The sequence below is a fragment of the Motacilla alba genome, chromosome Z (assembly GCF_015832195.1).
Source record: "Motacilla alba alba isolate MOTALB_02 chromosome Z, Motacilla_alba_V1.0_pri, whole genome shotgun sequence".
Lineage (NCBI taxonomy): Eukaryota > Metazoa > Chordata > Aves > Passeriformes > Motacillidae > Motacilla > Motacilla alba.
Window position 1 is genome coordinate 20,993,389 of NC_052046.1, and position 24,464 is coordinate 21,017,852.

At 37.2% G+C, this 24,464-nt stretch overlaps 1 protein-coding gene across 18 annotated transcripts in view; it reads left to right on the top strand.

Annotated features, from left to right (window-relative positions):
- The window catches only part of ERBIN (erbb2 interacting protein), a 118,715-nt gene that overhangs the window by 13,900 nt on the left and 80,351 nt on the right, over positions 1-24,464 (top strand). For 5 of the 18 annotated variants that reach the window (XM_038123736.1, XM_038123748.1, XM_038123751.1 and 2 more), the window contains exon 1: positions 13,510-13,533. The exons of 2 other annotated variants lie outside the window; for them this stretch is intronic. Coding sequence is in view for 1 of the 16 variants with exons in the window: in XM_038123739.1 (XP_037979667.1) it covers positions 23,795-23,797 (3 nt within the window). In the remaining 15 variants the exon portion in view is untranslated. Of the gene's footprint in view, positions 1-5,902; positions 6,015-13,509; positions 13,534-18,734; positions 18,901-23,448; positions 23,798-24,464 lie in introns of those variants that run through there. 11 more of the 18 variants (XM_038123737.1, XM_038123749.1, XM_038123756.1 and 8 more) reach the window with 6 other exon arrangements.

A 24,464-nucleotide genomic window follows, 5' to 3' on the forward strand; every position in this document is an offset into this window, starting at 1 on the left:
TGAATTTTGCATAATAGAGGTTGACTTGTGTTTTGAGTTCCAGTTGCTGTTTTGGTCTTCCACTTACCGACGATAAATACGAATGTTGCCATTTGTCATCAGTGATTTGATTCTTGATAATATGTATATGAAATTCAAAAGCGCAGTTGAAAACTGGGATGCTTACCCAGTTTTATCTTCTTTTCAGCAGATTTATAGTCTACCACCTCCCATCTCTCTTACTTTTTCTTGCCATAGGCAGATTGACTTCTAGACTTGAGACAGTAGGCTGGGAATGTTTCTCTGTAAAATGGTTTTTAATTGCTGCAGGAGTGGGACTAATCATGAAAAGGAGAAGAAACAGTGAAGACCTTTTCTCCTGAAAGCTACATTTCAGAGCACTTGCTTTTGAGACTTATATATCTAGCCTCTTTAGTTCATTGGGATTTCTGGTGCCATTATGTTTTTCCTTATCTAGAAGAATCTCTTGATTGAAATATGTTGGCCAACAGCATTTGAATGTGGCATACTATGCCTTTAGATTAGACCGCAAGGCTAGTGTGAGTGGAGAATGGACAGGTGATGGGCAGTTGGTATGGTTAGTAAACAAGTTCATATGTTATGTATTATGACAAAATGATGGACTTGGAAATGTCTGTCACTTAAGAGTGTGCATTGCCTTTACGGTATTTTACTTTTTCAATTTCAGATGGGGAGGATAGAATCACCTTTATTCATGGAGGGATTGAAAGTGCAAGATAATTTAGGGGGCAGAAGAGAGGACATTTAGCTTCATCATTCTCAAATCTTCTAGGATGATTGCTAGCTGGGTGTGGAGGTGCTGTGTGTCTGTAATGAGGAGCCATGTATAGTGGCCTCACTTGACTGTATTGCACTCATGAATTGCAAGGTGACTTCTGATCTTTCCCTCCTGTTTCTAGAAGGGCCAAGCCCCTATATCAGAGAGGAAGTGCCATTCATTGGGATGAAGTGAAACAGAAAGAGCTGGTATTTGTGCTGTTACCCACTTTTTAAGACTGATACTGTGCTTATGTCTGCTTCTCTGGTGAGACTAGAGTGCAGTGATCTGTTAAAGCACTCGTGAGTTTAAAATGTATTTCTTGTTATCTTAGCTTAAATTGCTCCCTGCAATGCACTTCTTAGAGTCATCACATGAAAAACATTTGAGTTGTGAGGACTTTTTCCTTCTCCAGGCGCACCAGTGTTAGTAGCAATTACTTCTGATAGCTTAGCTGTACACTGCCTGCTTACTGGAATCCTGAGGTGTCAAATGGATAGTTCTCAACACATCCTTAAGCAGTCAAGCTATTTCTCATGCCAGCAGTTGTCTATTTGTACGTCCTGCTCTTCAATCTGTAAAGCAACGCCTTACATTCTGGTTGATTGATAAGTATGTGATGTAGCATTTCAGGGGAAATACTGTTTGCTGTAAGATAATTTATTTTCCTGGGGTTCAAAGATGGAAAAAAAAGCTCAGAATATATTAAGTTCTTGAACATTGTAATTGGGAAGATAACTTATGTATTAGGCTTTTTCTTTCAAATTATGTAGTACAGGGATTAAGCTGTGCAGGATTTGGAGATACTGAATTCTTCCTTAAGGTCGTTTCTAAATGATGGTCTTCTGCATACTTAGGAGTAACTAGTATAATGGTATTAATTTCTCTGGGACTGGAATTTGAAAATGTGATGCAAAGGTTGGTAGTTTTGTTTCCTTCCCACACCCCCAGATTGAAAGTATACTAGGATTTTTTTTCTTACAAGCTTTCATAGTTTAGTTAGTTATTAAGATACTGAGGTGTCTGTTGACCTTGCAGATGAGCATGGAAAAAGTTGCACCTTTTTTGTGTTTCCTTCACTTGTTATTTAATTTTTGAGAGTCTATCTGTAATAAGAATCTGGAGTGTGGTAAATTGAAATTGAATCCGAGGGCAAGTATATATTTCTTTTTGTACAGTTTCATGTTTGCATTAATCCCTCCCCCTCTAAGGGAATGTGTGACTGAAATATTATCAACTGCATTCACTTTTACTGTTTTTAGAGTTACCTTTCTCCTGCATTTTTTCCATGTAAAACACAAAGTTGGGTTTTTTTTTTTCCTTTTTTTGATGCTGCAGTTTTGGGCTTTTGGGGGAGAGTCAGATTTTGAGGGTCTGACGTTTAGTGTCAGTGCATCTGGCATATGTTAAAATGCTGGGCAGAAAAGGTCTGTGAAAGATAACTATGTATTTTTACATTTGTTCTGCTATGTGATTAGAATGCAAGTTGAACACTGCTTTCTGAGTGTATGTGCCTGTATTTATATCTCTGTATCTTGAAATAAGCAGTGGTTGCGGGGGAGAATATATAAAGACCCATAAAAATTACTTGTTCTCTCTCTGCTGTGATCATCTGTTTTCTGGTATCAGTCCTGACACTCGAATATTGAACAGTGAGTCTTGCATGCTGGAATAATAGCCAGTAGTGAAGCTGAGCTTAGTGAAGTTATTATGTACAGCTGGAATGAGTTTCTTCCTACCCTTCCCCTTGAATCATTGATCTAGAGAAGACCTTAGGATCCAATGTAGAATTTAAGTGTTAATGTTGCGTACTAATCAGTCAGCTGCTCAACATCAAGTGCTTCAGCTCACAAAGTATCTGCTAGTTGATGCCCTCTCCTGCCAATCACATGGCTTCTAATAACCAGATTATCCTTTAACGCTTTCACAATAGTAGTCAAGTGTGTTTAAGCACTTATTGCTGGTTTTTTAAAAGTAGAATAAATACATATCTAAACAACTTCTTGTAATATAGGCTAACTAATTTTTATATGTTACCTGTAATTATATGAATCCTCTGTTTGTTCAGTGTTCTGTTTGTTAATGGAAAAAATATATGAAGTATTTTCTTCCTTTCAGAAAGCAACTGAGAAGACTTTTTTTCAGTTCATGACCAACTGCATTAATGTAATTGCTAAAGTATTGATTTTGTATGTGCACTGTTAGTAATTATGCCTGTATATTCATAATTTCCTATTTTTCTTATTTGGCACTTTGGAGTCAGCTAAATATGCTAAAAAAATCTAAATAGCATTTTAAAATTTGTCGTGGTAGATAAAGAAAATGGAGGGGAAGAATCCTGTGGTACTAAATGATTTTTTTTCCTGTTCATTGTGAAATCAGAATGTTAGATTTTATACATAGATCTACTGATGCAGTAGAACTGACTTAATAAATATCTCAGCTAATCTTTTTTACTATATTAAAACTCAATTAGTTGAATATTTCTAATTTAATTTTGTTGCATTAAGCTATCTTTTCCGTTACTCACTGCTACCATTAGTTGCTCTTATATTACTAAGATAGTGGTGTGATGATGCTTCTTGGCTCCATGTGAAAATGAAAGTAGTGTCCATTGTGATGTTCCATCTGATACTTGGGTAAGCTTAGCCAAAGTGATAGATAGCCTTGGTTTATAATGTAATATTACCAGTCATTTTAGCACAGGCTCTAGGATACATTCTTGCAAACTCTGAAGTACTTGATAGCAGTACTAACCACATCTAAATTTTCACTGGACTTCAACAAAATTTCTTGTAGATAAGCAGACTCTGATCATTCATGTCATATATTGAAAAAAATGGAGTAACAGTAACAGGGGACTAGATACAGTAAAATGGAAAAAATAGTTCTGTTTTTTTTAAGTGATATTTATTTTTTAAATGCAGCATGGTTTTCACAAGTGTGATAGTGGAGTAAAATCCAAATTGATTCTTCTCCTAATTGTCTTTGCAGCCACGAAAGCTCCAACATATTATCTGCAAGGGGTGATTTAGGTATTCAACAGCACAAAATCTGTCTAGTTCTGAAAAGTTCTAGCTGTTCATAACTGTTCTGAAATGGGTTTATAACTCAGATGTAATATGGGTCCCTCTTCCTGTAGTGACCTGCCCTTCAAGGGTTTGAGTTGGATTGCCTTGTTAATTAAACTAATTAGGTAGCGTGTTTTAATTAAAAATTACAAGTCTCTGGTAATAAAAAGCCAGAAGTAGACCATAGCCTTAGTTCTACTTTCTAAGTTACCCTGTTGTGGGGTATACTGGCATTAGGAGAAGTGTCAAAGGTCTTTCTTCTAATGATGAGTCTTACTCCTCTTCAACTATTAACTTCTGAAGTCTACATCACTACTGAGCACTTGTATCATGGATGCCAGGTAGTCACAAGCTTGAATAGGTAATCTGGAAGAGACAGTATATTCAACAGTCTGTTCTGTATCTATAAAGATGCCACTTGTATCTCAAATATAACTGAATCTTCTCTGGAACATCACAAGACAAGACAGAGGGAAGTTAGTCAGCTCTCCTTAGTTAAGAACTAAGAAAGCTGTTCCAGGCTTTACATCACAGACCATCAATTCCTAAACAGGGTGTGTATGAAGGGAGTTGCTGGCTAGATATAAACTTGATATAATGTGATACGTACATTTGTATTTTCAGCCATGTAAGAATTTTGGTTATAGGTGGGAATGCAGTAGGAGAAATTTAGAAGGAAAATTCAGAGCCACTGCTTTAAGGGACGGCAGCCCAATTTTTTTATTCCTGGGAAAGCCAGGAAAGTAGCAGTGCAGTCATCAACTGTGGCATCCTTCATAGTTTCTAGTTGGGGTGTCCATGGCACTCTGGGGAGCTGATAAAACCAATGTTTTGGAAAAGGTAGCTAAGATCTGTTAAACAGCTGTATTACTATGGATGCTTCGTGGTTTGTTCAATCTCACAGTGTTCTGGCAGTGGCAGAAGCACTTGTATTCTTGGCAATTCTGTTGCTGCTGCTTATCATAGAACCTTTAGGAATCACAAAAGTCCAGGAATCATGAAACTCGGTTTTGTGACTATATACTAAGAATCAGGATCTGATCTCCTGAAGAATAGCTTCTTTCAGGAAGGATTTCATTTATCAACATAGAAACCTACATTTATTACACCTTTTTCTTTTGGGTGAGATGTATTAGCTGTTTAAAAAACAGATGAGAAACCATTCTTTTGTATTTTGGCAATGTATTTGAGCTGTCTTCAACAAATGTCACCAAGATGGGGCCGTGGGTGTGTTTGACATGCATCTTAGATTTACTGCATTATTCTGGCCTACTAGCCAGGACCACATATGAAAACTTAGTATTCTCAACATTCAGAGTGTATGGCAATATTCCACAAAAGCTCACCAGGCAGAGTTAGCTTCTGAGAAATAGATCCAGCTACTTGTAAGCAACTGTCTCCACTCTTGCCAATAGCTGTGGCTGCAGACCCTCAGTAAAACATGATGTTAGGCTAAATGAAAGGCAGCTGGCAGGTCCAGTTAAAATAATTGAAGCTTTTTAAAAGACTCATTTGTAGCAGTGAGTTTTATTTCCCCATGAGGGCTGTGGGAGCTTTTTTGTCTGTGTGGGTGGTATGTGTAGATTCTCTTTCAGAGAACATGCTCGAGATTCACCAGAACTTTAAAGAGGAAGTCATTCAGCCCAGGTCCTGCACATAACCGCTTGTTGGTTTTGGTTACATTTTGTTAATCTGATAATTGACTCCATTCATACAAATAACAGGGAGATGTTCTGAACTCTAGCTTGCTAGTAGTGTATATGTTTCAGTTTTGGCTGCCATAGAAGGAGGAGATCATAATCAGTTTTACCTTTTCTGTGTTTTGACACACTGCTTTTGCTGATTGCATTATGCTCAGATTTGACAAAGAACAAAAATTAATGTTGATAAAATGGTGGTTGTTGTGGTAAAGCTACGTATTGCTGCTTATGTGTTATCTGTGATTGTTTCTGTTATGGAACGAAGTAAATGAGAGGATTTGAAACTGTGGTAGTTTTGTGCAAGGCAGCTTACACCCATCATTTTGAAAACACTTCTTAATTCTCTTTCACAGATCCATGTGGATGGTTTAATAAACTGTTCGACATCCTGGTGAATCTGTGGTCCCCAGCAAGCAGCTAATTCAGGCTCCTATGGTGTAAGTTGGCAGTGGTGGAGTGATTTGGGTAGGTGGCTGTCCACATATGTTAAAGGAGATAAGGGGAACTAAATGTTTTGGCACACTTAATTGTTTCAGTTACACTCTTAAATTGTGCTATTAATATCTTCTCCCCCTCACATGTAAGAATGACAAATTTTTAACTGCTGAATTTGTATTACAGTAGCTTGTAGGGATGATGCGTAAGAAATGTGAATTGTTTGTTTTCTCTCAATCGGTGCTGGGGGCATTCACTGTATTGGTACTCTCTCTTGCACTTGGGTCACAGAGCATGGTCTGTTTGTATTTTAAAGTTGGTACAGCTCTGTGTGAGCACTTGTATAGACTGACTTCCATTGCTTCTGCTCCATTTTTCTGGATTATTTGCTTACTTTGAATTCATAACCCATTTTATGGTAATTTATTCAGATAGCTTTATGCAAAAAATGAAACTATTTTCAAACAAGTATTCCTGCCCTACATAAGCTAACATAGATACTGTTGTTCTATCTAGAGAAAGGTTAGAGTGATTTGGGTTGGGTTTTTTTGGGTTTTTTTGTTTTGAGGGAGTCAGCTTTTTTTTTTTTTTTTTCAATTGCATGCTTATACTGTTGTGGTTCTGTATACTTGCTAGTGGTATGTTTAGAGTGGGCTAAGACTGAAAGGATTTTTTTTAAACTTATTTTTCTTCGCATTATTTATTAGCAGATGCACATAGATACTCAGAAAGGGGTCATAGCAGAATAGGGAAAAACTGACTAGAATGATGTGGGGCTTTTTTTTATTGTCCAGTTTTTGTCCCTAGTTGAAGTGCCACAAAAATCTTTGATAGATCACAGTGTATACTGGAGTAGGATAGTATACTGTCTTAGTCCTCATAAAGACCATTGAGCAAATGCATTTTTTTTTTATTCTGCTCTCACCATCTTTTGCTCTGATTCAAGAATATAGTTAAAATGCACCCACAAATATGTGTAACTAGCCACAGAAGATGTTTGACTTTTGAGAGGGGAGATATTTTAATGGCAAAAATAATGTTTTAAATGCTTAATAATTGCTGAAATTATGTGCTTGGAAGTCGTGGTAATTAAATTAGGTAAAATCATGAAAAGACAGTACCAGGTGTGGGAACTTTTTCTTGAAAATTAGTTCATTGGGAAAGAGTGGATTTTAATGAAAAAGTTAGATTTTTGAGGAGCATATTCTGTTTTAGAGAGGAAAATCCTAGATATATACACATATATATATATATATATATAAAGAAGTTGATATTCTGTGTGAGGGCTTCAGCTTCAAAATTGTTTCTCTACATCCTTGTTTATAGAATTTTAAGAAGTACAGTTTTTCTCTGTTAAACTTTGTAGATTTCTTGCATAGCTCTCTGACTAGAGAGTGATATTGTGGAAAAAATTGTCACAAAAGAGAAACGATTTTATCATTTGGATAGGCTGGGACTTCTAATAAGCTGCTACTGCCAAGCTAACTACAAAGTGGAAGAGTTCAGGCAGCAGTGCACAGCTTGGATTTAGAAGAGGTTCTTTCTTTTTTTATGCTACTAATATTGCTCAGTAACATTAAATATGTGTAAGATAATAGGCAAATACACATGTTTAAATGTTGCTAATAATTTTATGTTAAATCGGAACATTGTTTTATAATCCTAGTTTCATTGTGAATCTACTTGTTTTTACTTAGAAACACTTCAGTATTACTGAGGTGATTCAAGTGGTATGCTTAAATCTAGAGTTTGTTTCTTGCTTTGCAGTAGCTTGCTCTTAAGTCCAGTCCCCTTTTTACTCCTAACAGTTGATTCATTAGCAGCTTCGATTAATGAATCTTTACTGGGGGAAGGAAATTGCAACCTGCTAAAAAGAACAGGGTCATGAAGCAAATACTTTTTGATAAGCTTGTGACTACACACATATCTTTGATAGCTGAATTGTAAAGCGTGTTGTAATGAAAAATTTACAGTAGGCGTTACAAAAATCTAATAAATGTTCTTCATGTTTTGTGATCATCTGGGATAGAGGCTTTTTAATGCCAGTTTGGTATGTGTTCTCCAACTTCTCAAAAGCTTTTTGTAACAAGTAGGTTTCTGGAAATGTCGCTGTATTTGTCAAGCTGCTAAATTCATAGTGAGCACAATATTAAATGCTTAGGTGTAATGTGAACATAATGTATCAACATGTGTTTACAGGTACTGAAATATGACATAGAAATAGAAACCATAAACAAGTTTTTATTTGAGAATAGCCAAAGTACATGAAAGAAACATAACACTAAAAGTTGTCAGAGTTCTTGTATTTCTTTAACTTTTTGTAATCACCTCACCAGTGAATTTGACAAGACTCTGAAATCTTCACTCTTATAGTGTATAGCAGCTTGTTTTTCAATGTATTTGGAGTGTATTTGGTCATCTGACAATGCTTTATTTAAGAATGCAATTTTGAAGCTCTGTAATTACAGTTAGTTAAGAACATTCCTATTTCATTGTCTTGCTATCAAGACTTCCACCTGAATAAAGAAAATTGCGTTGACTAAAAAGGATACCCTGTATCCTATCCCTTCAGTATTCTTGTGACTTCTTTATTTTGGATGTGTTCCAAGATTCTTACATAAGCTCTGGTTTGCATATTTAATCTGTGAACCCTCTTGACTTGCTGATTCATTTCTCCTTGTAGCAATAAATACTGCCTTAATTCACCCCCTTCCTAGTAATATTTGACGAGTTCTGGTGTGAAATGCCTGCTCAAACATATCTCAGGTGTTTCAGCTGTGAAGGTTAAACTAGACAGCATGAGATATATTTTATCTTGGCAATGTACTTGGGGAACTCATTGTTCTGTGAGCCTGATATTCCCTGTAGTGTAGGTGAGGTTATGGACTAGCTGTCTCAGTAACTGAAATGATTCTCAGACCCATAGGCACTTCTATTAACATATTCTGGCCTGTTTGTTGAATGTTGTTTTTTTTTTTTTTTTTCATTCAGGACACACAAGGAATAGCAGTTAGTTTGTGTCTTAAAATGTGTGCACTGCTAAGAGATTCTAAACAAGCTGGCTGTCACATGGCCAGAATCGGGTATTGTAAGGAAAACATCCTGTCTCCATAGAGGCAACTTTGTTTAATTCTATGCGAAGGCTAGATGTTGAGGTACTCATGTTTGCATTACGTAAGCAGTTCTTGAATCTTGTTCATTAATTTAGTAGCTAGCAAATAAAAAAACTTCTTAAACAGTGTCACAAATGTGTGATGATGTCAGAGGGGAAGTCTGCAGAGAATTCTTCTAAAGTATTTAAATAGCATAGCACATTCTGGCTTCCTTTTCCCTCTCTCGTCTTCTTTTCCATCTGCATTATTCCATGGAGATGGAATCAAGTGCTAGCTAATGTAGGCAAATTAACTTGCTTTCAGCATTTGTCTTTGAATGCCAGTGCCTGTTTCTTCAGTTAAGATATTACTTCTGTGTCATTCACAGACTTCTCTGGCAATTTCCTCCTTTTCTTCTGTTTCTTCCTTCCCCCACTAACCCCAGGATATTTTTTTCTTAGTCCAGTTGTATACATTATAATATGAAAGTATATTTTCCTCCTAGTGGGAAGAGGTCATGGTGAAACAGAAATGCCTGATAGAATTGCTTACTTTCAGTGATAAGCAGCTGTGGGTAGTTGTAATCGATGTGCCATAGTTTATTTTTCTGCCAAAATTCTTGTCTTGATATGAAGAATTGTATGCATTTACAAATTTAATTGCACAAGCTTATATAAAAATTACAATTTTCTTCCTGTATTTTTGCTGTGTCAGGGGGATCATACAGCAGTGGTGTGGAGAGCTGTACAGATTAAATGTCTTACAGAATTCCACATCAGGATGAGAAATACTGGATTTCACTAAATAAGACCAGGTAAATTTGAAGCTAGCCAATCTGCATCAAGTTCAGTCAAGAAGCCTTGTACACAGAAAGCAAAAAGAATGAGTTGCTTTGATTTGTAGGGAAGGAGTAGCATGAGACGTGCTGTGTGTTTTGGAATGCTATATTGCCGTGATGATATTATACTACAGATTACATATCTGTGAAGACTTCTAGCCATCCAAGACAGACAGACTGTCATTTTTGTATAAATGACAAAAGGCATAGTGTTTCTGCAGGTCCAAGTGGTCTTCTGACACTTCTATTGATATGTGAATGAGGACAAAGATGATAAGAGTGAGCTAGCTGACTAGGTAAGTGATGTAAAAGGAGTGGGTTTTCCTGTTATGAATTGGCAGCTTGATTTTAGGGTGAAAAGAGATGATAGATTTTCTTCAAATAAAAATGACTTGAAGTAAACATCAGTTACAGAGAAGAGGCAAGTAAAATATCTATTAAAATATGTGCAGAAAGAAAAATACCCACTACAAATTCAAGATACTGGAAATATTGCTCGTGAAAGACTGATGAATAATTCTAAGACCATTTATTAAGAAAAAAGTGTTGGACACTCAGTTTGAAGGAGAAAAGAAAACACTTATGGTTGATCTGCATAGTGTTGCTGACCCATGGTAGAAAAAGTGTTGTGTTTGATGGTTAAAATAGCTGCTGCCCTTCCCTTTAGGAAGGGCAAAGTGAAGAAAAAGGACAATTCTATTTTGATGATAACTGAAAAATAACACTTACCAATTGGTTTTCTCTGTGGCCACAACAGAAATAGCTTGGTATGGACTATCTAATTGCAGTCACATACAGAATGACTAACTCCCTAAGTACAGGAAACTTAATTTTGTGTGCAGGTGGTCTTGTACTACTAATACTAAAATGTTCATTTAAAAGATGATGGATGCTGTATTTTTAGAAGTAATTCTAAAAGATTTGGAGTCACACCTATTATTGAAAGGATCCAAATAACCAGTCATGTATTTAAAACCTTGTTTTTGATAAAGTATAAATGACTGTGAATTGACTTTGATTGTACGTAACAAATATGAAGTTCAATCAGCAGCATTTATTTGTTCCTTTTTATAAAGATCACATGGAAGCCATTCAGTGAAATCATCTGTATAGAAATTCCTTTTCTACTCAGTTTTGAAGGGAAATCAGTTAAAGGATGTTTTACTAGATGCTTAGAAAACATTGAATCTAAAACAGGCTAATATGGTGGTGAGAAGTGTGCATCTGTTAAATACATGGAGGGGGAAAAAGCTATAGCAATGAATTGTGGGTCAGAAACTTCAGAAAATAAAGGATGAAGGGGGTCTACCCAAGATATCTAGGAGGCTAATGTTAGAACCAATAAAGTGAGTGAGAATGTGATAAAATACACCAAAATATACTTCCTTTTAATAAATTTAACAGGTACGTTTAATTTGCTTGGCAGAATAGGAGGGTTTTGTAGTTACGAAAGTTGAGAAGAACTTGATGATCAACAGACAAATGGTTCACATTATAAATTTTTGGATCAGTTGGAAAATTGTTTGACTGTAATCCTGTAATAAGTTAGGTTATTTCTGGCTTTGTGGTAGCAGATTAATATTTTCCCTAGAATATAATGGAAAACTCTTGTTTTACTCTTGTGTTCTCTTTCTCTACCCCTTGAACCAGTTGTCTAAGTGAGAAAGGAGCACTGCTTGTCTTTTGCATTTAACTGCTGCTGTTTGAGGATAAAAATCTGCTTGATTTGACTCTCTGAGGCTAGGTGGAGAAGCCCCTCTGGTCTTTTTGCTAATACCAAGCCATGTAAAATTCAACCAAGAGAATGTTCTTGCTCAGTTTAGATGTTTATATGGTTTTTGCTTCAATCCTCCCTTACTTTTTGTGCTGAAATGCAGACTTCAAGTAAAAAGTATTCCGAGGTTATTCTGAATCTCTATTCACAGTTACAAATGTTGTGATTTATTTTGGAATAATAACTCCCCTCGAATCCAGAAGTCAAACTTTCTGAAAGTTTGGGCCTTTTGTAGTAAGTCTGTTTCATGTAGGGCCATGAAAATGATGGGAGGGCTAAGGTACCTCTTCTGCGAAGACAGGCTGAGAGAGCTTAAGTTCTTCCGCCTGGAAGAGAGAAGGCTCTAGAGAAATCTTACAGGACCTTTCAGTATCTGGAGGGTGCCTACAAGAAAGAGGGAAGCGGACTTTATTCAAGAGTGTGTGGTGATAGGACAAGGGGGAGTGTCTTAAACTGAAAGAGGAGAGGGTAGGTTTAAATTGGGTATTAGAAAGAAATTCTTTCCTGTGAGGATTGTGAGGCACTGAAACAGGTTGCCCAAAGGATCTGGGAAGGACCCATCCCAGACTAGATCAGGCTTTGAGCAACCTGATCTAGTGGAAAGTGCCTTTGCCTGTGGAAAATGGTTGGAACTAATGATCTTTAAGGTCCCTTCCAGCACCAGCCACTCTAAGATTCTGTAGCTGACCTAATTGGAGCACAAAGGGAAAAAACTTACCTTCTTGACTCCTGCCTCTCACTGTACAATTGTGGGCTTATTCTTCTACCTGAATAAAATAATCAGAACTCAAAGTATTTCTTCTCTTGATTTTATGTTTTTTATTAAACTTAATTTGTATTTTTGCTTACTATAGAACAGTAAAGAAACAGACCAGGTAGATATGTCTGCTTTAAATTTTCTTTTTAGAAAGCCTAAATGTTTTTACCAGCATAGCTGTACTATTTGGTTTTTATGCATGTATTTGTATAGGTGTAACATAGGTAGTGCATTTTCATTGTGAATTTTCGTTCATGATGGGTAAAATCAATTATTTCCCAAAGCATTATGATTACCCTTTTTGTAATCTAAAGGAATTTCAGTAACAAACTGGAATTGCCTCTCATGATTCAACACAAGTGTGGGATAGACAACAGGTGGATTGTCCTTGAGAACAGGTTATGATTAATTAGCTCAATAGAGGAACAAATGATGTGGGGGATGGTGATGGTAAACACTATTTAGTTTGATGAGCTGTAGTATTTGCACAACAGCAGCCTGGTAGGTGTTGGGTTTTTATTTTTTATTTATAAGCATTGTTGTGAAGGCAAGAAACGGGGAAAATACAAAGGAATACACAGTGAATACATTTTATATATCTATGTGAGAATGTTGTCAAGAGTTGCTTTGAAAAATTGGTGAAGCTGGGTGTCTTGGTTTGAAAAGATAGGTGTCTGCTAAGGAAGGCAGGAGTCTTGCTTGAAATGAAAAATGTGAAGCCTCCTCCCTCCAAATTATTATAATTTTGAAATTAAGGGGCTCTCAGACAAAGATATGGGAATAGGAATAACAGTTCTTTACTAGGAAAACTAAAAAATACAAATGTAATAGTACAAATTAAAAAAAAAAATACTGACAGAGTCAGTAGGGTGGTTCAGAGTGTTGGTAGCACTCCCATTCAATGGTGGCTGCAGTCCTCCTGCAGTGGCAGGTGTGGTTCTGTTGGAGGAGTGATCCTGTCTGTAGAAGGGTGGAGTTTTTCTCAGAAGGTCCAGTGGTGGTGTAGATGGGCCTGGTCTTCCTCTGGGAATCCAATGGAGAAGACAGCTGCTCCTCTGGGAATCCAGTGGGAAAAGGCTTCCTATGGTGTTCCAAATACCAGATTTTTTTATGTCCAGGTAGGAATGCTTGGCTTCTCCCCCTGGGCAGAGCATCTCACAGCAGGATGATGTAATTTTATCAGTCATGCAGTGAGACTCAGTGGCCCATTATCAGAAGATACCTCTCTGGAGAGAGGATTGGTTGTGGGAGAGATAAAGAAAACTGCCCAATTAACAGATGATAACTGCCCCACCTCAAACAGATGGGAAATAGAATACCCCCAGACCATATCTTATAACACAGGAGACTAGATAGATGGTGGTAGAAGCTAACTTTATTGATTGAGGAGTCTCCCTTTTAATTTTGAATAGTTTGAAAATTTGAGAAAATAGTTTGAAAAATACGAGAAATAAGCTGCTTATATCTTCAAAGGAAAAGGGGCAAAATAGGAGTACTTAAACCAACAATACAATTAAGCAGTGTCCTAGAAATTATTTTTGTACTAAGTGTAATTTTGCGGAGGGTTAAGGTTTTGTTTTGGGTGTTTGGGGCTGGGGACAGATGTGACTACAGGGATTCAAAGTATGAAAAAGCAAGGAGAGTTGTGGGTCAGAGTAATGGACATGGTTCTGGTGATTTCCAGAAGTAAGCAAAGCATGTGATAAAAACATTGTTGCTGATGGTTGAGTTTATGTTTGGTTTCATATGGATTGAATGTAAGTAGACAATCACCAGCTGTGCTTATCATCTAGAAAATTCTTTGAGATGGAAGCATGCCAGGGACACTAGTATTAGAAAGGCAGGGGAAGCAACTTGGGGTATGAAAAAAAACATGTTGAAATGGAAGAAATAGCAGGAGAATGGAAAGGAATGGGCTGACCAAGGAAGCAAGAGATCTGATGTTTAGGGGCTCTCACCGTTATTGAGGACTTTGTCCCTGGATCACCTGTAGACCTGTACTAGGTCTCTGAGAAGTCTTAGACTGATAGGAAATATCTTTTCCCTTTTTGATATTTTCTTTTCCCTTTTTTTATATTTTGATATTTCTCTTTTCCTTATTTTCCTTTTTATTCCCATACCTCTGAAAGAGTCAAAATTTGACTTCGGGTCAAGACTCCTCATTTTCAAGCATGTGAACTGTAGTTTTCTTCACATGCATTTAAAGCAAACAGTAACCATAGGAGATAAAGATTTGGTGTCTGTAGGGTGTGATGACCCAGGCATTTTTACATCTAGTAAGATTTAAGTTTAAGGCTCATTAGTCTTGAACTAGGGAGTAGGTGTTAAATAAATTGGTTAAGCTCTGTCTCTCAGTATTTGCTATGCCAGATTTAGATGCTGGTCTGCTAGTCTAATCAAAGCTGTTGAAAATGTTTCTTTTTAAATGAGGTGCTAATAACACTGCTAATTCTCATTCTGGTCTCTGTTTTTATGTGCCATACTGTTAATGTTTATTCTCTACCCAGTCTCTTACTATTTTTAACATCAGAAAAGAAAAATTTCATGTGCATTATTTTTTTCATTTCTGTATTTTTATGGGAAAACTGGACTATGTGTGTTGTCATAGAGCACATACATTAAAACTGTTGAGTAATTTTGTCCATCATTTTAAGTCTAAGTTCTAAACCCTTAATGGTATTAAAATGCAAGCTGGTATCTAGAATGAAATAAGTCCATTAATCACACTATTGATCTTCAGTACTGAGTTTTTTTCCATACTAGAGAATATTCTAGTGCTTTTTCAGCTGTTAACAGAGCTGACTGGCATGTTAGGAATGAACCCGTTGGAAAGGGTTGATTTTATTCTCTTTTTTAGTTACTGTGTCTTATTGTTAGACCGAATATTGCATAGAGGTTCATCTAATGCAGTTTTTCTCCTAGAAATTAGAATCCAGTAATCTGCACATAAACAGGTGACTTGCTTTATTGCTAGAAAATTTTTAAAAACAGACTTAACTGATTTGCCCAGATCTTGTACTAGCTTGTTGAAGATCTGGAAGATCCAGAAAAATCTTAATTTTAGATGAAACAGATGTTGGGTTGTTTTTAAAACTCATATCTGATTGTTTTTGTCTTTACTCAGCACTGAGAATGGACCAGTATGTAGAAGCCAGAAACCCTAAGAACCTCCACTGTTTGGCTGTCAGATCTAATAATGCATTTCACTTATTACTGGGAGACCTTTTGAACTGGAATGGGCAACTACAGCAAAAAGGATTTTGGAAGATGTATGGATATAATCTTCAAATGCATTTCAGGGCATGCATTTTGGTAGTGCTTCTATCAGTAAATGATACTGCAGACTGCACACAAACAGCCATTTCTGTATGTGATGCTGTGTTGGCATAAATTAAACTTAATAAAAAAGGGTAAGAACTGAGACGAAACAACCCTCACTGCAATCTCATTATTGCAGGGAATATAACAAACTCTTATCCTGCTCCTTTCCAGAGACTGCTGGCAACACATGATTTTTAAGTAACAATTATGTGTTTGTTTTTTTCAGGTTGAGAAGCCATGTCATCATTAGTTACTTCAAGTTCAGTCCACAGAGATTTTTTTTTTTTTAGGCAGGAACAACTAGGACTATTTTCCAATCAATTAAATTCAGCATATTAATTTCCTTAAATTATATTGTGAGCTGGGGATTAATTACTTTGCAGCTCTGCTATTTCAAATAACAGAAATTTTTTATTACCTTAATGATCTGTTTGCCTTTTAGTTCAGGTAGCTTATGGGCCTGGATTGTTTTGTGTGTTAGAGGAGGATTGTTATCCTGTTATATAGCAAAAATCCAGGGGGATTCTGTAGCTTCTTTTCATCTGTGAAACAAAATCACCTGTAACAGTATTTGCATAGTGTAAATTAGCTGCAACAAAGGGGTTGGGCAGCTTTAAATTATATGATAAAAAGTTACAGTTGTGCTCCATCATTGGTTCTGGGGCAGGTGGTGAGATCTGACAGCAAGCCAAGGCTTAGTGTTTAGAAATTGGCTCAAACCATGAGATTAGGCAGTAGCATTAGTCTTTTTGAGAGTAATGTGATAATGCCACAGAGTTACAGATCATACCTCAGTGACAGATGGTGCATGCCTGTGTGAAGTGTAGTAGGGTAAAAATACTTACTGGTTTGATGTTTTATATGTTTAGGCATAATTAGTAGCTGTTGTAGTTAGTTAAAAATTTAATATCAATTCAAACAGGAAATGCCAGCTTCCAGGAAGATGCCTGTTCAATTGTCCAGAGCTTTCAAAAAAGTTTTGATACTGGACATTTGCCTTCAGGGTATATCCCTGCTTTAGATCAGTGTGTTTTTAAAAATTCATATCTCTGATTCTTCATTGTTGCTGTTCGACTATATAATTTTTGTTTTCGATATAGAAATGTATTATTCCTCCTGGTGTCTCTGTTACTGTTTATAGACAACAATGACTTTCAAGTTGGCATGTGCAATAATTGACACTTGAAGCTGTAATAAGTATCTGATGGTTCTTTTTTTAATTTAAACCCACTCAGACAAGCAATAAAACACAAATATTTTTGTTTCACTTCACATATTAAGAGCACAGCTGAAGTTAATTTCCTTCATGGCTATGAATATTTAGAATTTTGCAAGCATGTTGTTGGGTTGCTGATTGTATTTATAATCAAACTGGCCAGTGATGTCTCCTAATTCAATTTTGTAAAGGAGTGAGGAACAAAATAAATGCAGAAGGAAGTAAAAGGTTCATAATAGCAATTGTTAATTGGAAAGTTATGCCTGTACAAATGTTGGGGGGAAATGACATCTAAAAATAGCTTTAAGTGTTACTTGGCTAGCCCTGCTCACCTCTGCCCTGAAAGGAAAGAGAACTCAAGAATTAGCATACCCTAATAATGTCTTGGCCAGTGGTGTGAGATCTATAATTAAGTATACAATTATATAAACCAGCAACTGTTTGCTGTTAGTTTCTTCTCTTTTTGAGACTATTTAAATATGAAATCTCCATTATGATATAAAATTATGTTTCTGAAGGATGTGAAATGTAAAAGATTCATCCAATTCCTAATATAAATTTCATAACATATTAAGACGACTTAGGTCTTATTACTTTTAAGAATTCTGTATTTTATGCATAATTTGATAATTTCTAGTATAAAGCCTCAGCTGTTTAATGATTCAAACTGTGTTGCAGTACCTCCTGGACCAACCAGGAGTCATGAAAGGCCGCAGGCACAAGATTAATTCAAACATGTAATGCCACAAACATTCTCAGAATTGGTAAAATTTGTAGTTTAAATTCTGTCATGATCATCTGTATTTTATTGGTTTGAAACAGCTCTAGGGATTGGTTTTGTGCATAAGCTGTGTCATAACTGGCGGAGTATCCGCCTGTGTATCAAATGTCTATCCGACTGCCTAGGTTTTAAATGGAAAGAAATATACCATCTTTATTGGTCTTACTGTTGGGGTGTAAGCAATAGGTTGTTCATCTGCAGTGCTGAAAACCTATACTCAAAATGTTATGCAAGAGGACTTGAACCTTAGGTTGATTGTCTTTCAGGACAAGAATACACTGTCTGTGACAATCTTGGGTTCATTCAGATGGAGGACTTATCCTAGGATTTATTTGATTAAGTTTCACATGTTTTTGGATAATTGAGTATACAGGTTTTTATTCCCTGCGCTTTTTCTCATGCTTGCACAAGCTTGTTTGGTATCTACATCACTTCTTTTTTCCTCATATTAAGTAGCTAATGTGTTATCTGTTAGTGAGCCATCTACTTAAGGCAATATTTAGACAAGTGCTGAGTGTTGTGTGTTGGCTGCCACCAGCATTTTATACATGCCTATGGTCTCTATAAGACTTGGTGCCGTATTTCTGAAGTACTGCACAATAAAATTAGATATGTCCCTTCCTAAAGTATTTCAATATCTAATAAAAGATACGGGTGTGATGAAGTGGGGGAGGAAAATGTGTTTATCTGATGAATGGCAGTAGGCAAAAAGAAATTAGGATCATGATAATAGCATAATACAAGTGAACCACCTACTTAAGTTTGATCAAGTATGTCTCTAGAAACAGTGGTATACATTCTGGTGTTGTTTAGTGTGTATATATGACTGAGTTTTGTGGTTTTAGTTGTAAATATTACTACTGATTCCATTGGTATATTCTGTTTTATGTATTCTTATTCTCTTAGTCATTTGTTTTCCAAATTTTCCGCATTCCTCATCTTTCCCCTCATCAGTCTCTCTTGTTCTGCAGTGAAAAGAGGTTGAGTTTTGACCACATTTGCTGGGGCTAACAACAATAGGACTGAAAAACCTTTGACCTTCTGGAGCGCTCACTGTCTGGGATCCCTGTGCTGATGGGAAACTAAAGAATGAAGGGGTGCAGGATGAAGAGGAGCAGGGCCACATAGGAGCATAGGGTGAGGGCACCAGATCTAAATAGTTTTCTCTTGGATTTGAAGTCTCTCTTGTTATACTGAGTGCTTGTGTCACATTGTGGTGCTAATTTGCCTTCTGATGTCACATAGATATGTTCAGTTCTCTCAAAAGTTAATGTTAATTCTATAGTAACAGTGGAAATCTTTGAAATGGCTGAGGCTTGTGTGAAAGTTGAAGCTTGAAAAAAATTATTTTTTTCTTTTTAATTCCTATATTAAATCAGTTGGATTCTGTCTGTTACCACTAACAACGGAGCTTCTTCAGGGTTAATGGGACCTCAGTATGTAGCTTGGCACAGCTGCTCACTTTTAGTTGCTGAGCTAGCACAAGTGTCACTTTTAGAAAAATGGTTTGGTAAAGAATTGTGACGCTGCACAGAGTGTACAGATTGTTTCTATTCTGAAATATGTTGGTTTTGTCCCTAACAATGATCTGTGAGGCCAAGATAAGTCGTCTACCACCTCCGGTAGTTTTCTGTTGTGCGTGGGGGGTTTTTTTGGTCAGTTTTTTTATTAAGGTCAGCTACTGCTATATTGTATACTTCAAAGGGAAGAATCAAGTTGTTATGAAGAGATCACTAAACTTGTTTATTCGGTGTTAAGACAGGTGTATGTTAAATGAGTACAGTGTTTAAGGATGCCATGAATCGTAATGTTTTAAAGCCTTCCTAAAATTCTTAATTTTTAGCATTAAGTTGGGAGTAGAAAACCAGTATTGTTTCTGTTTTCTGTGTTTTCATTTCTGTCTCAGTTTCTTGTTACTTGAGCTAATGTGATGGCATCAAGTAACAGAAACAGTAGACATTAGTAATGCCTTAAGCAGAATGATTAGGAACAGCATACAGTAACAGTTTAATCCCCCTCACATTCACCATTCTGGAAAACAACCTTCGTTTATAGATTTTAATAAATTATAAGTCTGTGAAAACCAACCCTACTTTCCTGTAAAGCAGAATATATTGATATAAGCTGTCTTGGTTCTGCAAAGAGGTTTACTTGATACCTTTTTTTTAATGTGGACTGGAACATTTTATATTATGCATTCATGTATGATTGAATCAATATGAGGATTATTCAGTTGCTTTAGTAAGACTTGGAAAATGACTACCTAAGATAGCAATTACATTGACTAGACAATTTTGCAAGAGTGGAGGCGCAGAAACATGTACCTCCACAGTTAACAAAAATCACTAAGTCTCAGCTTTCTCCCCTGGAAATGTTTCCAGATAATCCAACTGATTTGCTTTCTTTTTTACAAATTGATATTGACCTTAACTCAAAAGCAGAGTTTGACTTTGCAGCATGTTGGCTTGCTCTGATGTGGTAGGTTGGACCACATGATCTGGAGAGGTGCCTAAGAACCTCCATCATCCTGCAGTTTTCAGTGTTTGGGAAAGAAAGTAAAATAGTGCTATATCTTACTGCTCCTCTGGAGAGTAATGGGGTTTAAAGGCAAATACAAGTCACAATGTGATTCTTAGCTGCAACAGGTATGCCTTCTGAGGATGTTGTAGATCTAACTGTTGATGTTTAATAACAACATGGTATTTTGTTCTTTACATTATTGAATAACTTTTCAGAGCATATGAGCTGAGGCTTATGCTTTGGGAAACAGGCATCTTGATTCATAAGTGAATGTGTGATTCTTGCAGTTTGATGAGATCTAAAATTCCTCCAATCTGGTGCATATGTATTATAGCAGCTTTTCACTGGTGAGATTAAATGCCAGCATAGTGGTCATTTCTGCACTATCTGCACTGTTATAAAAGGGAGTTTTGAACACCTGACAATTTTCCTACGTCTAGGTATGTCTGTTTTATTGCAAAACCACAATTTCCACTCAGAATACTTAGATAAGGTTTTTGTAGCTATATCCACAGAGGTGGAAATGCTGCCTTTAAAAAAACTGAGGTCACAGGTGCAGTCTTCATTTATGACTTGGAGAGCCTTTTTTGACCAGCTTTCCCAAGGAAAAGTAGTCAACCACAAAATCCATCAGCTCTGACTTATTTGTGTGTACACAGGTATGAATGTGTTTCCATAACTGTCTTGTGCAAAGGTGCCATTGTGATATGGAAAATAACAAAATTTCACCTTATTGCACTCTAGGCAGTCCATTAAGTTTTAAGATAATTAAAAAGACCTGTAATAGAGCTGTAGATGATCTGGCAAAACAGTGAAACTCTTTAAATTAAGATATAAGTAATATAGCAAGTTAGCCAGTCCAGAGACCTGTCATAGTGCCTTTTGCATTCCATATGTTGGTAAGCATACCCTTAGCCCTTGGCAAAACACTTTCAACTGCATGTCACCTGCAGTACACCAGCAGATTATTTTGGGGCATTCTGGAAGCAAATGTGAACCTTTGTGTGCCTGCTTAGAATGTGCTATCGGCTGTCATCTTCCTGCATTAAAGGATTCTGGTTGTCAGCAGCTCTGACAGCATTGATACTAGGAGGTAACAAATCCTCAAGCAGGTCAGTCTCATGCTGCTTGAGGTAACGTTTTGTTATTAACATCTTAGACTTGACCACCCCAATTCAATAGAAAGTAGTTCTGCTCCCTGAAACTTGCTAGATTTCTGTCAATGAGACAGTTCCGTGTTTCTTTGCTTCTCTCTAAATGTCTTTGTTTCAGATACTGAAACAGTGAGAAACAGTGGGACAGGATGACAGCATCTGCTTCCAGGAAAAGCAAGATGAATTTGTTTTTGAGAGTGTTCTCTGGATCCTTTGCATCTCCTTGGTCCTTCTCTCTTATCCTTCCTTGTTCCCCAGTCTGGAAATCTGAGATGGACTAAGCTGTCTGTGGTCTACAGGCCTTTCTGCTTTGTGCAAAATATGTTTAATTTCAAAAGATATACTGTCTAGAGATAAATATTTTTTAAGCTGTGTTTATCTTTTGTTTCCTCAATCAAAATCATATGTTGTTTTGTTTGTTCAAGCTAGCTCACTGTAAGGCACACATTTCCCTCCAATGTGGCAGGTTGTGAACTAGAGTCTTGCGAGTAAACACTGACAGTTAAACTTACTTATTATCATTGCGTATGAAATGATTATGCCCATCTTCATGTTCTCCCCTGATACTTAAAAAAAAAAAATCTGGTTATGGATATCCTTTGACAGGCAAAGTCTTCTTGTACAGTGATACCAATGGTGAATACAGTTGCTCTTTTTCAGTCTTTGTAATGCTTCATCTTCCTCATCCCCATTCCAAAGGGCAAAAAAAACAACTGATCTTCTTGCCGTAAAATTGTTCTTGGTTTACTAGACTGATTTTAGTGGTTCACGATGGGATCTCTTTCTGCTTAAGATGAGTCTCTAATATGGATGATTTTGATCAGTCTAAAGTCTTTTTAGCTAAATATACTTTCCTGCTGAATATGAATAGAAGTTTAAGGGCAAGCACAGACAATCTGGATTCTGCAGTACTCTCGTGGAGTTATTTAAAGAAATATTATGCTGTTTTTACTGTTTCTAGTATTTCAAATGGAGGATGGTTATCAAAGGTTAAAGGCTTCCTCAAATGCCTCTGAAGCAAGCAGTTTTTAAGATACTTATTTCCAACCCTTCCTGAAATGAAGACCATGTTGTGGTTTACCCATTCTCTCTCTCTCTCTCTCTTACTCTCTCTCTCTTACCTTTTGTTTGTTTGTTTTTGTTCTGGTTATTATTGTTGTTGGTTGGTTTTTGTTTTGGGTTTGGGGGGGTTGTTTGTTTGTTGGTTTTGTTTTTGTTTCCTTAAACAGTTTGGAGAAAGTAAAAACTGCTTGGGCCTCATTCATGGTACTGAAGTATAATCCTACATCCTGATCTGTTTTGTGAAAGTTTGCCATGTGTTCTGGGTCCATCAGTATTCTTTCCAAGTTGACCTCTAAAACCAATTGAAAGAATCCTGAGGATTTGAGGTGAACTGTAGCCCCATTGCAGAAGGCAGCCACATTTGTCAGACATGACTTCCCCTTAGTGAAGACATGCTGGATGTCACAAATCACCTCCTTGTTTTCTATGTGCCTTAACAGAGTTTTCAGGAGGATCTGCTAAATGATCTTTATGAGCAGTGAGGTGAGACCTGACTGACTTGTAAATTCTATGGGGTTTTATTTTCCTTTTAAAAAATTGTGGTTATGTGTCCTTTTTCCAGTCATAAGAACTTCCACAACTTCTCAAGTATGATAGGTAGCGGCTTACCTACTTCCTTTGTCAATTCCTTCAGTATCTATGTATGTACCTTATCCGGTCCCATGGACTTGTGAACCTTCTTGTTCACTTAGATGGTAAAAAAACAGGTCTCCTTCTCCTCCTCCTTCTCCTCCTCCTTCTCCTCCTCCTTCTCCTCCTCCTTCTCCTCCTCCTTCTCCTCCTCCTTCTCCTCCTCCTTCTCCTCCTCCTTCTCCTCCTCCTTCTCCTCCTCCTTCTCCTCCTCCTTCTCCTCCTCCTTCTGCTTCTTTCTTCTGCTTCTTTCTTCTGCTTCTTTCTTCTGCTTCTTTCTTCTGCTTCTTTCTTCTGCTTCTTTCTTCTGCTTCAGCAGATAATTAGTTCTTTATTCTTCCACTCCCTGCCTTTGTCTTCTGCAGCTCTGGTGAGGTGGCTGGAGAACTTGCTGGTGAAGACTGAGACAAAAAAAGAGTATTGAGTGCATTGGTCCTCTCCATGTCCCAGGTAGCCAGAACTCCCATTTCCTTTGGAGGGGAGCCGCATTTTTGTAGTCTTCCTTCTATCACCCCCGTGCATGTAGAAATAATAGAAATCACCTTCCTTTTATAAGGAAGGAACCTTAAAGATCATCAAGTTCGCATCCTCCTTCTCTGGACACTTCCAAGGATGGGGCATCCGCATCTTCTCTGGGCAATCTGTTACAGAGCTTCATCACCCTTATGGTAAGGAATTTCTTGTACTGGAGACAGTACTTCTGGTGGGGTGTTACAAGGGCAGAGAAGAGGGGCAGAATCACCTCCTTTGGCTGCTGTTTTGGAACAGACCAGGACACAGTTGGCTTTCTGGGCTTTGAGCACACTATGTTGTCCAGCTTTTTATCCAGAAGAACCCTAAAGTCCTTCTTGACAGGGCTGCTCTCACTGAGTTTGCCTCCCAGTCTGTGTTTATGTCTGGGATTGGTCCAACCCAAGTGCAGCACCTTGCATTTGGCCTCGTTGAACTTTGAGGTTCTTGTGGATCTGCTTCTGAAGTTTGTCCAATTCCTTCTGTATGACAAAGAAGCCGTCTTGTGGAAACTTTTCTAGTTGCCCTTGATGCCCTTGGCCAGATTTAATTTTCCCAATGCCTTAGTTTTCCTAACGTAGTCCCTGACTGCTCAGACAGTCTTTCATTGTTTTTCTTGGGCTGTCTGTCCTTGTTTTTACCCTCTGTAGGCTAAAGCCACCGGTAAGTTGGAAATTAAATACTTCATGAAATGAGAAGGACTTGCCCCCTTAGTTGTGAGCAGCCCCTGGAGTGCAGTGATTGGAACAGCTGCTCTGGGTCAGACTGGCAGTCTAGCTGGCAAGCATTTCTAGTAGCACTTGGGTTTTAATTTAGAAAGAGTAT